The 17,922-nt window shown below is 39.5% G+C and overlaps 1 protein-coding gene across 2 annotated transcripts in view; it reads left to right on the top strand.

Annotated features, from left to right (window-relative positions):
- polrmt (polymerase (RNA) mitochondrial (DNA directed)) overlaps positions 1–10,796 on the top strand; it is a gene marked incomplete at its 5' end in the record, with an annotated part of 45,246 nt that extends 34,450 nt beyond the window's left edge. The window contains 6 exons of one of the 2 annotated variants that reach the window (XR_013767067.1): positions 3,507–3,605; positions 4,020–4,092; positions 5,927–6,018; positions 7,844–7,917; positions 9,884–10,339; positions 10,378–10,796. Coding sequence is in view for 1 of the 2 variants with exons in the window: in XM_079158526.1 (XP_079014652.1) it covers positions 3,507–3,605; positions 4,020–4,092; positions 5,927–6,018; positions 7,844–7,917; positions 9,884–9,933 (388 nt within the window). Of the gene's footprint in view, positions 1–3,506; positions 3,606–4,019; positions 4,093–5,926; positions 6,019–7,843; positions 7,918–9,883 lie in introns of both variants that reach the window. The other variant, XM_079158526.1, reaches the window with a different exon arrangement.
- Positions 10,797–17,922: the final 7,126 nt, after the last annotated feature.

The following is a 17,922-nucleotide window of genomic DNA, read 5'->3' as shown; positions in this document are numbered from 1 at the left end:
CATATTGACAGTGTTAATTTTGTGTAATAGAACTATGACGAAATGTAATATGACGACTAAGATGAGACCGCGTCAACATACTGTACATCAAACATGCAATATCGCTGACGAAGAAAGCTTGCAGGTCGGGTTGGGGCTTGTTTTTTTCGGGTAGGATTGTTTTAACGCATATTTTTGCATGTTATTGACAAGATAAAAGCTCATGTGAAATAACTGACTAAAATGACAAAATTACTTGTTTTGGCTGCACCAGATTGATTGAAATGTTCAATATAATTTGATGACTTAAAAATAATTTTTGACTGATAAAAGCAAGACAGAAAACATTTTGACTAAAAGTTACTTATTATTAGAATGTAATGAGTTTTCTTCAACTAAAACTAAAATGTGTCTAAAACCATTAAGCATTTCACCCAAAGAGTAAGACTTTGACTAAATCTAAAATATCTGCCAAAGTTAACAGTGGTTGTTCAGAAGGATTATAACTAGATTATTTTTACTCCGACAGAGAAGCTTTATTCTTTTGATGCCAATAGGTTACTAAAAGAAGATTTAATGCGAACGTATTCAAGACATTTCACATTAAATTAATACACCGGCTCCTTTTGCATCAGTGATTTACTGAGTGGTAGTCTACTTCAATAGATGATATTTGACCTTTTGGGATAAAGAAGACTGTGATTTGTGGTGTTCCTTGAATACGTGCTAGTTCGGGATCAGTGAATGACCGCTGTGGCAGGCAGGCGAGAGAAAAATGTGGAGATAGAGTTTAAAAAGAGACGACTGACAGAGGTGAGTAGAGGACAAAAAGAGCCGGCGACGGAAAGTCGAGGGAAGACGGGAGTGAGGGCGCTGAAGACAGATATGACGAGGACTGACAGCCGTCCTCAATCTGACATCTACAGCGGTGCCAGTTCTTAAAAAGCAGCCAGAGCAGCAGGGAGGGGTGGAGGGAGTTGAAGCGGCGAGGGCGGGATGCCTCTCAGAAAGGCCGTCTCGCTTGAAACTTGAAATTCGCTGTCAGAGGAAAGCGTCAGTGTTTCACAGGCTGACATTCTGAGCCAAACCGGACATGGTCGATTTTTCCGCCGCTTTTCCTTCCACACATGCAAAACGGGAGCTCACACACTCTCTGTAATTAAGGACCCTAAAAAAAAGCTCGTCCAGCGTCTAAATATGTAAATAGTCGCAGACGGGGTAGTGACAGTGAAGCCTCCGTCCCTCTCGTCTTTAGGGGACGGCTGATTATCCAGGCCTCTAAACCAACATTAAATGCTAAGCCCTATGACAACGTTCGTCATCTCTTGTGAACCGAAGTGAACCATCAGCTCTATAGGGAGAACAGTTACACTTTAGAGAGCTGTGCTTGCTAACCCTTAGAGGACTGACTTTGCAGCTTTCCAATCTGTCACGCCTACGGGAGATAAAGGTGACATGTTTATTTTGTGTACACATGTAGGGGAAAAAGAGAAAGACAGTCTCGTCCTAAGTGCAGACAGCCGAGTGAGCTTGCAAATAAATCTCTAGGAATCTTGTTTTTGTTCAGCTCAAGCCCGACACAGCAGAACTAAAGGCGCTCTGATAAAAGTCTAACATTCCCTAGCCAAAAATAAAGCGGACAGAAGGTAAACAAGACTGACAGACAGGCATCCGGTGTGTGTGTGTGTGTGTGTGTGTGTGTGTGTGTGTGTGTGTGTGTGTGTGTGTGTGTGTGTGTGTGTGTGTGTGTGTGTGTGTGTGTGTGTGTGTGTGTGTGTGTGTGTGTGTGTGTGTGTGTGTGTGTGTGTGTGTGTGTGTGTGTGTGTGTGTGTGTTAGCTTTGGGTTTGGCCCAAGCTCTCTCCGCTCTGTCTCCATTCCCATTAGAAGAGCGTTCTGGTCTGTGGCAGCCCAGAGGATTTGAATGGCACAGGCTCAGGGTAATGGGAACATGGGATACAGATTGGCATTTTTTTTTTTTTTTTTTTTTTCTCACTGCCAGTTCCATCACCAGTAGCAGCAGTGCTGCATTCATATTACCTTGTACTGTTTATTTTCTGTCACTTCTGTATTTGTGTGCTCTCATATTGACTATGAGGGTCACGTAGCAGAAAATAGGTATTGATGTTGAAATCTATTTTGACCTTTTCAAATCAGTCCTTTTAGAATTGTCATAGCAGGGAAAGCACATGTGTGATTAATAATATCAATGATGCATGTTTGTGTTGTTTACTACACCTGTTATTCTGTCACTATGACTTCCTAATATGAGCCTTAACTAGGCCTGTCACGATAATCACGTTAGCAACTTATCGTACAATATATAGACTTGATCTTGATCACTTGCTCGATATTGGCCGTTGTGTTTACATAAAAAGCAGGGTTTTCCCGCCATTATAAGAATTGGGCATTGCGCAGACATTGCACATTTTTGTTAATAGTGCTTTTAATTTGATATATTGCATTCAAATTCCAATTTCTGAATATTCTTAAAAATTTAAAGTGAATTGCTGTTTGAACGGGTGTATTTGCATTACTGTATTATTATTATATCTCTGGCATAAAATGGTCTTAAAATGACAATAATATTGTTTATCGCAATTATTTCTGGGACAATATATTATCTAACAAAAGTAGTTATTGTGATAGTCCTGTTGCTGTCCTTGAAAAAGTAATAAAAAAAACTTTTCCTTTAAGATACTACAAGGACCTTTAATCTAGTGTTGATTTTTGCAGTACAGTGGTAGTGTTTCTGAGCACCAGAGTCCCTTTTAGAAAACCCCTCCTTCCGGATGAAGCTGAGCCTGTTTCATAATCAGATAAAAGTTCCTCAGTTACTCTTAACATGCACCTTTCTGGTGGTGTTAGTTAGACATTTAGCTTAGCTTAGCACGACCACTGTAAACAAGGGGAAAGGGGTAGCTTTGCTCTTTCCAAAGTTTACAAAATCCGCTCACCAAACAGCTCACTTCTTTAAATTATATAGAGTCGTATAAATGTGTACAAAAGAAAATATTGTTTTTATAACAAAAATCTAAATTCCTCTTTTTCTTGCTTTTTCTTGCTTTGTGGTTTGAGGCGACTAGATAACCAGGCTCATCATATAGAACAGCTCTTGTGATACACAGTGATATACAAAAGGTCAGACTGTGTGTTTGGATCTAGCAATGAGTGTGAGCGAGGTGTCTGTGGAGTCTAGCGGTCCTCTACAAGCTCCATATCTAACCACAGCTCTGCACTCGCTAAGCCACGACCACTTTCACTCACCAGCAAATGTACTGTAACCTCTGACTTAAAAACATCCTCCAAAGAACAGGGCTTTTTAATGCAATTCTTATTAACATGCGCTGTCTCCTGAGTAGTGCATAAACCTAAAAAGGGAATCAAAATATAGGATTGTTACCAGAGAAGTTCATAACGAGGCCACTTCAGTCGTGTGAATTAAGTTGGCTGAAACGTCCCATTTTGTATTAGAAAGCAGCAAAGTACATATTCTAATGTCTGTACTTTGGTTTTTGTCCCTTCACAGGAGGCCAGACACCGTTAAACAGAAGAATGCCTTCCCGCCAAACTTCATTCACTCTCTGGACTCCACACACATGATGCTGACTGCTCTCCACTGCTACAGGTACCGTTCAACATACTGTACTTACAGCATGGATATCTGGAACACCTCAAGTTACACAGAGATGCATTTGTCTCCTCTTGGAGTCATTTGATTTATAAAGGCAGTCTGTAATATGCTTCTGATATTGTCTCTCCATGTGTGCATGACCTCATATAGCTTTGTCAATGTACCCTCTCATCTTGAATGCAATTATCACCTCAGATACGGTAAGCATTGTATGATATGCCTTGTAATGTTCGCTCAATTCACAGACTGGGCCTCTTGACAGGTGTGAGAACTCGCACATGATTTGAATGAACGTCGGCCAGGGTTTTAGCAATTATCGTCGTGCATTTTTAATGTCTACTCTGCCTTCAATGCTCTTTTTTTTTCTGGTTTCACTCCCTTCACCCCTCTTCTCTCCTCTCGTCTCAGTGCCGGCCTGACGTTCGTCTCAGTTCACGACTGTTTTTGGACCCACGCCCTCACTGTGGACACCATGAACAAGGTATCCCATTACAGTGCATCCTTTCTCTTTTCCCCCATTCCTCATCCTCAGCATCCTTTCAGAGCTGTGTCATCCTGTCGGTCTATCATCACGGTTTAGAATTCACCTTTCTTTTTGCTGATTAATTGAAGCTTACAGTTACACGTGTGATTCAGATCCTCTGCCTCTCTCTTGCCTTTACATCCAGATTTCCTTTTTTTTTGTAGCATCCCTTGTGCTTGTGCTAAAGTAGAAGCTTTATAAAGCCAGTTAACTAAACAGAATATTCTCCCAGTTTCATATATTTTGCAGGCTGCTGGCTTGCAGGTAGCACCATCAGATAGAGCCTGAATAAATGACTGTCCCTGCTTGCTGAAACTAGCTTGTCTTCAGGCCCAGACTGAGACACAGCGTTGCATTAAATGGATCGAATTACCATAAAGACCCAGTTCTCTGTAGATGTAGCTTCAGAGCACAGTCACAGTTTTATGTCTTCATCCAATCTCAGAGGAGTTACAACCAATGAAGCAGTTCCCTCTCAGAACATTTATTCTCTCTCATATTCTCTTGATGTGTGCGTACGCTTTCCTCATTACACCGGTAATTGAACGGAGCGGCAGAGGAGGGGTATTCGATATCTTAGTCAACACCTAAGCACGTCAAGAAGGTCTTTTATTTTAATGGTGACTGATTCATCCCCCCCCCCCCCCCCCTTCGTTTTCTGAACCTGCCTGCCGGGTTTCTGAGTGATGTCACTGTGAGATGTGTGCAAACAATGACTGAGAGCTTATGAGAAGATAAACATGAAGATTGTGTCTGTTGCTGTTTGAACTGCACAAAGCTCTAGTGGGTTTTAGTAAGCTGTGGCTAGTTTTGCACAGAAACTGGTTCGGAAGAGGCATGTGATCGGTCAGGCGGCTCTCACTGCTACAAAAATGTTAGAACGAAAAAAGCTTTTACGCTAGGCTAAGGTGAAATTATAGCAGCCCTGAGGAAAACTAATCTGGTGATCCTTTTTTTGCCCCCTCTTCTTCTCCAATGGTTTAATGGCACCACCAACTATTTATGTTGATGCGGCCAACACAACAACAAACTTGCAATAAATATGGATTAAGAACTTGTAATTTCCTTTGAGTCAATCTTGTACACACAGCAAGCATGTGAGTTTTGCACTCATAACATACTATAAGAGATCTTGAATATATGTATTGTCAAATTTGAAGACACAAACATCCACCCTGGACTCAGGGATGAACGGATTAGATTTTAGCCACAGTAGCCTCACAAAACAAGTTTTTGCTCATAATTTAAGAATTGATATGCTAATTGTGACAATGTCACACAAATGTCTAAATAGGATAAAAAGACATTTTGGACAGACTCTGATATAAACTGCAACTTGACTAATTGTCAGAGGCACACAACTGTATTTGCAAATAGTCACAACACAACTTACTAATAGATTATTTTATTAAATGTATAAATTCACACTGATGCATCTCACGGATGCCGGGCAGCTTTTCTTTTTACACTTCAAGTCTATTTCTCTCGTGTTTAGCAATGTGAAGATCTGAATAGACTGCTGTTTAGATCTCAGGAATATCTAACTCAAATACATGTTTCACATGTCCTTTGTCCTCTTCTGTATGATAACCTGCAGCACAATGAATGGCTCTTCTTTCTTCAAGGTTTTGTGTTGTGTGTCAGCACTGCAGCATTGTAAATCAAATCCACACTCTACCCTCTGTTTTACACACAGACCTCTCCATACAGCCACAGCAGAGGTGTTCAATCTTGTCGGTCAAGGGTTTGAGTAACAAGTACGCTTCTCTCTGCCTCTTCCTCCTCCTGTCAGGTCTGTCGGGAACAGTTTGTCGCCCTGCACAGCCAGCCAATCCTTCAGGAGCTGTCCAACTTCCTGCTGCAGAAATACTGCACCGCGATCCCGTGAGTTTACACGCCTGCATGCAGGAACACATGTGATTGTGCACACTCGCATACATGTACGTACATGAAGTCTCAGGAGCAACACAGTGGTCAGTTATCGTTCAGGTTTATGGTGATGAAAAACTGCTATTTGTTTTTCATAGCATTTCCTATTCAGGTACAAATAATTATTGTCATACAGTATCTTTTGCTAAATCTTATGTGATAGTTATGAGGTAATATTTTCAACCTTAATTACCCGATCTGCAATCTGTGCATCTTATTCACATAACAGCCATCAGTCTCTCTGTCTGTGTTTAAACAACCCTGTCGGATCTTTATGGACTTTTATGGTATAGACTGAAGTCAATGTGCGCTGAACATGCGACTCCTACATGTACATACATTATAAAACTGTCCAAACAGAAGGTGCACACACATTTGACATTATAAGATTGTAAAAGTTATGTTAGCACGCCAGAGTTTTTCCTCCGCTTTTCTGAAACATTAGATACAAGAATGATTTCCCCTCTCGCGCTCTCTCTCAGTGCATCTGTCTTGCTGGCTTCAGGCTGGGTTACGCTCATCATCTGACTGTGTTTTTCTCTCGTTGGGATAATTGGACACCTTCTCTACAGCCTTTACTCCACAGCAGCCCTCGGCCCTCTTTGTCTGTCTCCCTCCCTCGCTCACAGGCACGTTAATGCCCCCTAAGCCTTGCGAACGCATTACTCATTCTTCTAGGCACCACAGAGAGAAAGACGCGTGGGAATCTAAAGACTTTTTGGATTCCTTCCCTTGTCGCAATGAGTAACTGAATAGATTTTTTTTAACCTTCCCTACAGTTTAAGCACATTTTGTTAAATATGATTATAATTTAACTTCTTCCTCAGATGGATTATTTTTGCTTATTAGACCTTACAATGTATTAAGTGTTTGAAATTTGAAGCATTTATTTTATTGTTACAACCACCTTGGGAAGGTAATGTCAGTCGGTCCACAACTTCAAATATTTGCCGCCATACAATGTTGTTGAAACATTCATGGTCCCCACAGGATGAATCTCTCTGACTTTGGTGACCCCTGACCGTTTCCCTATTTCTACTCTGAGGTTGACATTTGTAGTTAAGGGGGTAAAGATTCTTATTACTATTTGATGGATTGCGGTAAAATTAGGTTCAAACATTCATGTTCCCCTGAGGATGAATCGTAAAAACTTTGGTCAACCTTTAACTTTACATCTAGCGCCCTCATCAGGCCAACATTTTTAATTTATCCAATACTTTTGTGTATGTTCAAGACCAAATACCTGCAAAACTAATCACATCAGCTTCAACTGTACTTTGTTTACCGCTGTTTAGCTCATTTTAGCATGCGGTGACAATGGTAACCACCTGCTTAACATCAAGTTTGCATTATCAGTGTGAGCATTTTTTTCAACTTTTTAAGGTACCAGCAGTCTGTAAAAAGTTCTACATTATGTCATCGTCACACAGGCACAACGGTGGTTGGTAAAATATTAAATTGGCTATTTTTGAGTGTACCAGTCACATCTCACACATTGACAGGTGCGTTGTGCCACCTCTAGCACTTCACATTAGAAGTACTAATTATGTGCTAATTCAAAGGCAATGTCTGGCTGCACTGGCTCGCGTGTAACCTCGACAGCTCAAATGTGACATCCAAGTGTGAACATCCTGCAGAGCTTTAAATACTTACATAAGTCAGCAGATGAGGCCACTTGAACGAGGGCTGAAACTCAGAAAGTGCTGTTTGACTCAACACCTCTAGACACACGAACATGCTCCTCTTTTAAACTTCTGTTTGTTGTCCTCGTTTGTAACAGGACTGAGGCCAAGAACAAGAAGTACCAGGAGTACAGGAGGCTGATGATGCTGCTGGCCAAAGTGCCCCAGACAGGTCAGTTTGCATGCAGCTGTCTGGCCCCCAAACAACTGGCCTCGCTCAGGCAGGCTGGGCTATTGTTTGAGAGGGCCAACATGCAGCATGCTGTTTTTTTACTAATTGGATTGAAGTGAACGTGTATGTCCTGAAGCCCTGTCTGAGGTTAGCAGGAAACGACAGGAAAGTTATTGAATTGGGTTCTTGCACAATCCTTATATTTTCTATCCCGGTTTATAATTGCTAATTGTTGTTGCCTATTGTTTATATAGTTATCCCATTGTCTGTAGTTAGTTGTCTAGCTGTCTGTGTTTCCCACACAGGGTATTTAGCCTGCTCATTCAAATATTAAAAAAACTATTTCAGCTTCTGCCATGAGGGGTGTATATTCATGTCTGCCATGTTTTGCCACTAGCAGATCCAGATTAGCAGATCCAGATTAGCAGATCCAGATTAGCCTCTCTGGACGCCACTGCGAGTGTCAGTCTATTGTTGTCCAGAGTGGAGGTAGAGAGGCAGGATTTCTCTCTGTCAGTCAAGTGGATGGAGGCTTTGCTGTTACGTAACCCCTCGCTCAATCTCCATCTGTACACTTACTGTCTGCTTGGCACCGACAGCTGGGTTGTATAAATTGATTACTGTTAATTGTGTCCCTCCTCTGCATAATCAGCTTATGTGGCTGAGACCAGTCAGGTGGGCTCCTGTGGGCTGCCTGTGTGTCCTTGTGTGTTTACCGGTGCTCAGTGTTCAGTATGAGACTCCGTAGACTAAAATCAACTATAATCTTCGCTATGAAGGATCCTGAACTGTGTTTAATCCAGCAGGAGTTCAGATGAATCAGGTGCATCTATGACCACAGTGAGGGAGAAAAAGGTCTGGAGAGCTCACTGAATAACTTAAAGCCATTACTGTGTTTCAACAGCGAGGGTCTGACTTTCATGATGATAAGGAAGTTAGAATAGTGGAAGCTTTAAGTTCATGTCTTTGCTCTTTTAAACACCAACATTTTTACTTTGGTATAGTTTTATATCAATAAGGCAAGAAGGGAAGGTAAGAAAAACATCTCTATCACACAATTCAGTGCAGTATGTCATCATGGTAACAGTCTGTATGTGTGATACCATGATTACATAATATTCCTACACAAAACACAGTAACTTAATACAAATGCAAAATAGAAAGTACAACCTCTTACTGTATGGATTAGATTAAAGTTTGGATTTTAATAAGCAAAAACAGTTTTGACAGGTAACCTAAACATTACTGTTGGTTACTCAGTATTTTACTTTAAGCTTTCGTATCAACATCATTTTCTTCTTCTTAAAGTTTTCATGGCCTTTCCTCAATAATTCAGGCTTCAGCTTCTGCTGCTGTCGTCTGCTGTCACAGGGGCAAAGAGGACCGGGCCTCATCCCAGAGCCAAAATGAATATTAAAGTTCAAGAGTCTTTTCCCTAGACTATATCTCAGAACAAACAACATCCTACAAACATATTATAGTTCTGTTTCCTTAATTTAATCATTAACCACATTAAATAATAAACAAATAAAAGATGAATCACTGTGCAAATTGTAAAAAATGCATTTTGTATCAGGATAAATCAACATGAGCTGTACCATTTAATTTATCAAGAGTTAACATGAATTCAAACCTTACGAAAGTGCATATTCCTTCTCAGTGACAGTATTCATGGTCATGGTCTGTCGGTCTCCCTCTAGTTCCAACATCACTTCAAGCTTTTTATGTATTGACTCTTTTGGTTTATGACCGATACCTGCAAAACTAATGACCTTCCGTTGTTTGGGTTAATGCTATGCTGGCTGGTCTGTGCCATTTAGCTGTGTTAGCATAGCTATCTGTGTAATCCTATTTGGTAATCTAAAGTGTTATTTCTAATTAAAGCTGCAGTACGTGTAATTTACTTTCTGTAACTACTGTCCACAGACTTAAACCTGCTCTGACACCTCGCCTCTTGCCTCTCTAGGTGATTTTGATCTCCAGCGGGTGAAAGAGTCCACTTATTTCTTCAGCTGAGAGACTCATGAGGTCCGAGTCAGCGGAGGGAGATGAGTGGAATTGACAGAGTCCAGCAGGGAGGGACGCTGCAGGCCCCCGGATCTCGGCTGGCTTTGTCTCCCTCAGACTTCAGGACATTGATCCGGCCGCTCCCTGCCCGCCTCCTGGTCCGCAGGCTGGCTGGAGCTGCTGGAGCTGCTGGAGGCGTTGACACACAGTGAACTCGCCTGATTGACTGACTAGTGGGCTGAGTGAAGGGAGGACGGGATACTCATTCAGGCGAAATGATGAGGGAATCAGCACCGGATGGGAATGTTAAGACTTCAATCAGTGGAAAGCACCTCTTATAATGGGCGCTTAGACCATATTCAGGTATTAGTGTGTGTGTGTGTGTGTGTGTGTGTGTGTGTGTGTGTGTGTGTGTGTGTGTGTGTGTGTGTGTGTGTGTGTGTGTGTGTGTAGGTGTGTGTGTGTGTGTGTGTGTCTGTGTGTACATGAGCCATACGGACTCCATCACTCAGCACTTCTGCTGCTCAATAACCTTTTTCACCTACGAGCTGTAATTGCTAGTGATTGGTGGTGAGTGTGTGTGTGCATTTTCATGCTGCGAAGACTTCCCTCTGCGACTATCCCACCCGATCATCGATCCCATCACTTACTGGATGACAGGATGCTCTCTGACACAATATTTAAGCATTGTCTGAAGAAGAGACGGTTGAGAGGAAATGAGAGAAACACTGACATCGTGGGATAGAGGACTCTCAGAGAAATGGGAAAAGGGTGAGTCAAGGAGATCTTAGCCCGCACTGTGTCCCATTGTACTCTTGATTCTCACCTTCTCAGGGTGACTAAGCACCTGACAATTGCCCTAAAATAAAAGTATCTTAAAATGTCTCCTTATTCATTCAGTCATTCAAAGAAATAGCTGGTATTCTTGGTGTGCTTAAAAAGGATGAATGAGATCCTGTTATTTAGTAATATCTGCATTTTTCAGTTCTATTGTGTGTCTTGAGATGAAGGCGTCCTTTTAGATGCACCACAAAGGGTTCGCAGGCTTCACTAATCAACTCGGATCTTATTTTTCTGGGCCAGTGCCACAACTAGAAGTAAAAATAGCAGAAGTGCTATCTGATCATTGCTGGAAACGTTACAGCAGTTTCAGACAAAAGGTGCCGTTGATTTTCAAAGGCAAACGTAGACTCAGCCAAACAAAGCTGGCTGAGTGGCAATGTAATGAAATGGAAATAATCTCTAGTGTGCTGATTAGACTGTAGGTTTTCAGAGGATTTGCATGGCGCCACACACATGGAGATGCTCCTCATATTTTATGACGGGCACGAGACATGATTTGCGACTTTCATCAGTTATTTTACTATTTTAGACGAAAAAATATGAACAATCGCATAATGACTTTACAGTGAACTCTTCTTCAATTTACAGGTATATTCACAAACGCACAGTGTGTTAATGTAAAAGTTTGAAAATGAAAGGTTTGTGTGTTTCTCACATGATTAGAATTGATAGTATAACCTGGTTTCCTTTCCTGTTTACAGACATTTCAAATGAAAGCCGACCTTTAACAGCACCAGAAAACAACTTTTGTTTTGTGTATTAAAAGAATAGTTTTGAGAGTTAGGTAAGAAATTACAACTTTGAATTGTATATTCTAAATATGAAGCAAGTAGCAGCTTAGCTTAGCAGAGGGAAATAGCTAGCTTGCCTGGCTAGCTGGCTGTGTAACTCAAATGCCGGTTTTGGTCGGGCTAGTACCAGTCACACACAATAGCTTCTCCGGCTTCTTTTCTGTTTTCTCTCCACTGTTAACTTCCCCCTGGCATTTTGCTTATAAAAACATTACTGAAGAGGGAAAACAAAGTTGTCAGAGCTATCAAGCTTGCTAACTGACTGTTAGCATAGCTCGTTAGCATAGCTCGGTCGCTAAGGGGACAATGAATTTCACACGGATTATTCAAAAGATTCAACATATTTACACCATAAATTCTTGTCTTGTAACTGTCTGCAAACCATTGTTCTTTTGTAGAACAGTTGCACGGTTCTGATTGCTTCCTCTATTGTGGACTCATGCTCTCTGTCACCTAAAAGGCTTGGTGCCGTTAGTCAACATTGCAAATTATTGTTACTGTTCACCAAAGTTGAACTTAAAGAGGAAGATTCACGCTCATTATTTTTGCCTCCAGATCCTCTGATTGTGGTTATTCATCTGCTAAATGTTGCTGTTTTAATTCCCAGTGTGTGCAGGCCTTTAATGCTAAGCTAAGCAACTGTCACATTAACTGTAGACATGAGAGCGATATCGATCTTCTTGTGTAATTCTCAGGAAGAAAGTAAAATAACGTATTTCACATCCCCCCCCACATACTTTTTTAGTTACTTTACTTTTTTAGTTACTTTTAAAGTTACTTTACTTTTAAAGTTACTTTTTTAGTTACTTTACTTTTAAAGTTACTTTTTTAGTTACTTTACTTTTAAAGTTACTTTTTTAGTTACTTTACTTTTTTAGTTACTTTTAAAGTTACTTTACTTTTAAAGTTACTTTTAAAGTTACTTTATTTTTAAAGTTACTTTTAAAGTTACTTTACTTTTAAAGTTACTTTTAAAGTTACTTTTTTAGTTACTTTACTTTTAAAGTTACTTTTTTAGTTACTTTACTTTTAAAGTTACTTTTTTAGTTACTTTACTTTTTTAGTTACTTTTAAAGTTACTTTACTTTTAAAGTTACTTTTTTAGTTACTTTACTTTTAAAGTTACTTTTTTAGTTACTTTACCTTGAAAGTTACTTTTTTAGTTACTTTACTTTTAAAGTTACTTTTTTAGTTACTTTACTTTTAAAGTTACTTTTTTAGTTACTTTACTTTTTTAGTTACTTTTAAAGTTACTTTACTTTTAAAGTTACTTTTTTAGTTACTTTACTTTTTTAGTTACTTTTTTAGTTACTTTACTTTTATAGTTACTTTTTTAGTTACTTTACTTTTAGAGTTACTTCTTTAGTTACTTTACTTTTAAAGTTACTTTTTTAGTTACTTTACTTTTAAAGTTACTTTACTTTTAAAGTTACTTTTTTAGTTACTTTATTTTTATTTGAAAAACTCTTATTCCGTATCCCTGTAGTGTTGATTCAGAGTAAGCACTGCATTAATTACAACACCTTGCACATTTGGAAAACCAAAACTACACATATCTTTAATTTCAACCAACATATAAACAGTACAGTACACTACCTTACAGGTTTGGCGAATAGAAGTCTGTGTTCAGTGCATAATGTGCATGGCATGGGAGAAGATACATTCATCACCAGGTTGACCACAGCTGGCCGCTTCACTCCTCTGTGTCGGAGCTGTCTGCTGCGTCGGTGTTGTGGGTCAGCATGTAGTTGTCGATGGAGGGGCAGTTGTGGATGGAGTAACGCAGACGCTCAGCGAGGATGACCTGGCTCGTGTAAGGGGGCAGGCGAAACAGGAAGAAGCAGGTCTGTGCAGTAGGGAGGCCGTTGACGGGCTGTAGGACATGATAGGGGGAAAAAGTTTAGTAGTTTGTACTATTGATATGTTTGCCCTCGTCAACAGGCTCGTTATTTCCGTTAGCGATGACCTCACCCTATCAACCTTGATGATTTGGAACTTCTGCGTGATATCAGCTGGGTTGGAAGGCAACCTGGACCGGCCAGAGACGAAACGGAGGAAAAGCACTCGCTCCTCATTGGTGAACTCCTCCAGGCTACCTAATGTTCATCAGGCCTTATCCCGCCTTTCTGTCCTGCTGTAAAACTGTCACCTTACTCTCCTGATATCGAAGCCTTTTTGTACTACTGCACCTGACCTGCATATAGTTTGATTTATTTTAGGTACTGAAGTTGTAAAAGTTCCTTTTAAAAGAAAATGCCTTTTGTAAATAGTAATTACTGCAATTTAAATATTTTCCTTTATTGTTTTTATATTATGCATATAAGAACATGAAAGTGTATTTTTATTACAGACGTATTGTTTTTACCTTGTTTTCATCGGTCAGTTTATGTATTGGATGCTTCTGGACTTCCGTGTGTTCAGTGAATTATGTGCAAATGCAGTAAAGAAAAGAATTTAATGATGAAACCCAATTGTGTTTTTTCAGTTTGTTCTACTGGGGTTAAAGTCGAAAAACAGTCAAAAAAGTCATTCAATCAGGAGAGACTTCATTAGAATTTCACAATAATTTATTACACATTGTACAAATGTGAATAGTGCAACGTCTTTGGCGATTGGACTCCATCCTGAAGGAAGACAATCGATGTTGATGAAGGGAGTTGCTGCGGAGTTATAAACAGCATAGTATAGGATGTCAAAAAAAGTCATGAAAAAGTCAGTGTACCATGTCGAAAAGTCATAACTTTACTTAAGTTACTTTATTTTTAAAGTTGCTTCTTTAGTTACTCTACTTTTTTAGTTACTTTTAAAGTTACTTTACTTTTAAAGTTACTTTTTTAGTTACTTTATTTTTATTTGAAAAACTCTTATTCCGTATCCCTGTAGTGTTGATTCAGAGTAAGCACTGCATTAATTACAACACCTTGCACATTTGGAAAACCAAAACTACACATATCTTTAATTTCAACCAACATATAAACAGTACAGTACACTACCTTACAGGTTTGGCGAATAGAAGTCTGTGTTCAGTGCATAATGTGCATGGCATGGGAGAAGATACATTCATCACCAGGTTGACCACAGCTGGCCGCTTCACTCCTCTGTGTCGGAGCTGTCTGCTGCGTCGGTGTTGTGGGTCAGCATGTAGTTGTCGATGGAGGGGCAGTTGTGGATGGAGTAACGCAGACGCTCAGCGAGGATGACCTGGCTCGTGTAAGGGGGCAGGCGAAACAGGAAGAAGCAGGTCTGTGCAGTAGGGAGGCCGTTGACGGGCTGTAGGACATGATAGGGGGAAAAAGTTTAGTAGTTTGTACTATTGATATGTTTGCCCTCGTCAACAGGCTCGTTATTTCCGTTAGCGATGACCTCACCCTATCAACCTTGATGATTTGGAACTTCTGCGTGATATCAGCTGGGTTGGAAGGCAACCTGGACCGGCCAGAGACGAAACGGAGGAAAAGCACTCGCTCCTCATTGGTGAACTCCTCCAGGCTACCTAATGTTCATCAGGCCTTATCCCGCCTTTCTGTCCTGCTGTAAAACTGTCACCTTACTCTCCTGATATCAAAGCCTTTTTGTACTACTGCACCTGACCTGCATATAGTTTGATTTATTTTAGGTACTGAAGTTGTAAAAGTTCCTTTTAAAAGAAAATGCCTTTTGTAAATAGTAATTACTGCAATTTAAATATTTTCCTTTATTGTTTTTATATTATGCATATAAGAACATGAAAGTGTATTTTATTACAGACGTATTGTTTTTACCTTGTTTTCATCGGTCAGTTTATGTATTGGATGCTTCTGGACTTCTGTGTGTTCAGTGAATTATGTGCAAATGCAGTAAAGAAAAGAATTTAATGATGAAACCCAATTGTGTTTTTTCAGTTTGTTCTACTGGGGTTAAAGTCGAAAAACAGTCAAAAAAGTCATTCAATCAGGAGAGACTTCATTAGAATTTCACAATAATGTATTACACATTGTACAAATGTGAATAGTGCAACGTCTTTGGCGATTGGACTCCATCCTGAAGGAAGACAATCGATGTTGATGAAGGGAGTTGCTGCGGAGTTATAAACAGCATAGTATAGGATGTCGAAAAAAGTCATGAAAAAGTCAGTGTACCATGTCGAAAAGTCATAACTTTACTTAAGTTACTTTATTTTTAAAGTTGCTTTTTTAGTTACTTTACTTTTAAAGTTACTTTTTTAGTTACTTTACTTTTTTAGTTACTTTCAAAGTTACTTTACTTTTAAAGTTCCTTTTTTAGTTACTTTACTTTTAAAGTTCCTTTTTTAGTTACTTTACTTTTTTAGTTACTTCTTTAGTTACTTTACTTTTAAAGTTACTTTTTTAGTTACTTTACTTTTAAAGTTACTTTTTTAGTTACTTTACTTTTTTAGTTACTTTTAAAGTTACTTTACTTTTAAAGTTACTTTTTTAGTTACTTTACTTTTAAAGTTACTTTTTTAGTTACTTTACTTTTTTAGTTACTTTCAAAGTTACTTTACTTTTAAAGTTACTTTTTTAGTTACTTTACTTTTTTAGTTACTTCGTTAGTTACTTTACTTTTAAAGTTACTTTTTTAGTTACTTTACTTTTTTAGTTACTTTTAAAGTTACTTTATTTTTAAAGTTGCTTTTTTAGTTACTTTACTTTTAAAGTTACTTTTAAAGTTACTTTACTTTTTTAGTTACTTTTTTAGTTACTTTACCTTTAAAGTTACTTTTTTAGTTACTTTACTTTTTTAGTTACTTTTAAAGTTACTTTACTTTTAAAGTTACATTTTTAGTTACTTTACTTTTTTAGTTATGTCGTGTGTCGTTATGTGACACACTGAATTGGATTTACACGATGTGGTCTATACTTGATATAGAGCAACATAATGCATGTTTGCGCGTGTTCTCTAGCGCCACATAGTGGATACAGGAACTGGTGAAATATTTGCACTACATAATTTCCAGTGTCACACAGTCCAATCATTAAAAATAAGTCTAACTTGTGGGCTCGCTGTCTGATGGTCGCAGATATTTATGGCCGCTTCTGCCGGCATCCCGCCAGTACCTCCGACGTGCGGGAGGATACGAGGGCCCGTACATCGCTGCTTGCAGCTTTAATTTAACCTTCTTTTTCCTCCCCTCAGCTGAAGAAGCGACTCTTTAACTTTTTGTAAAGTTTACACTGAACCTGCCACCATCTAAATGCCAAGGTCTTCTTCCAGCAGGCGTCGGCCCAGCGTGTCTCCTCTCCCCTCGTCTCTTTAAGGCCTGTTGTCAAGGGCAGAGCTCTCAAAGTGCTCTCAGGATCTCACATACTTAACACATAGGCCTATAACATTTCACAACTTAAACTCTGACGCACAGCTGAGGAATAAAAAAAAGTGCTGCACTACATGAGCTGAGCTCCATACTAAGGAGTCGTCATGGGGGGATTCATGGGTGCCGAGGGTTTAAGTGTCTCAATCAATAGCTGGGACTCTGGCTGTGGGGCAGCTGTGAATTAGCTCTAAAATACCGGCAGTACATCATGTAAAATGGCAGAACAAGTAGCAGTGTTAGTGCGGAGGGGTAGTTCAGGGAACACACAAAAACAATTGTGATGACGTGTGTGTGTGTGTGTGTTTTGGACGTAAACTACCGTTGACTTTGGCCGAGGGAGTAAACAGGATATTGAAGATGTCCTTACAGCAGAGGCTTGATGGGCCTGTCTCAGTTTCTCTGGGGTGATTCCAAGGATGTCTGCTGTTGGATCGGAGCGCTGCGGTAATGGAGCACAGCTTGTAGCAGGAAATAGCCACGATACTTTCCATTACGAGTCGTCTCCAGAGATTAACGTGTTGTTTTGATGATGATTCTGTGTTTGGGTGGGGAAATCTAAAGTGCAGGTGATGCTGTTCTGACGAGAGCGAGAGAAGAAAATGCGATTATTGACTTCCTTTTAAAATGATGATAATCCCCTTTGAGCCCACTGAGATTGGCCTCTATATGTTGATCTCCTGTCCTTATTTTTTTTTACATTCATTTTCAACTGAACATCTATGACATGCCAGCCATCATAAATAACTGATTGAGGCTCTAAGTCCAAAGCAGTGCAGCTAAAAATTCTCTTGACGTGCATCTCATTTAAATTCAGTCCCCCATAATATTTAAGGCAGCAGCAGACGGGATGTTTTAGTTCTTCCCTGTCTCTGTCTGACCTACATTATTTTTAGATTTAAGGAAGTGGTTTGTGGTTAAATTGTCTATAATTGTATGCCACAGTAAAAAGTACAGCTTTGTTTAATTAGACTCTCGTGTTCTCCTTTGATTAAAATGATTACTGTAGTGTAGGCTCAGCAAAGGTTATGTTATGTAATATGTGATATATCTGGC

This window comes from Pholis gunnellus, assembly GCF_910591455.1.
Source record: "Pholis gunnellus genome assembly, chromosome: 4".
NCBI lineage: Eukaryota > Metazoa > Chordata > Actinopteri > Perciformes > Pholidae > Pholis > Pholis gunnellus.
Note: the sequence above shows the minus strand (reverse complement) of the source record. Positions and strands in the feature narration are given on the sequence as shown.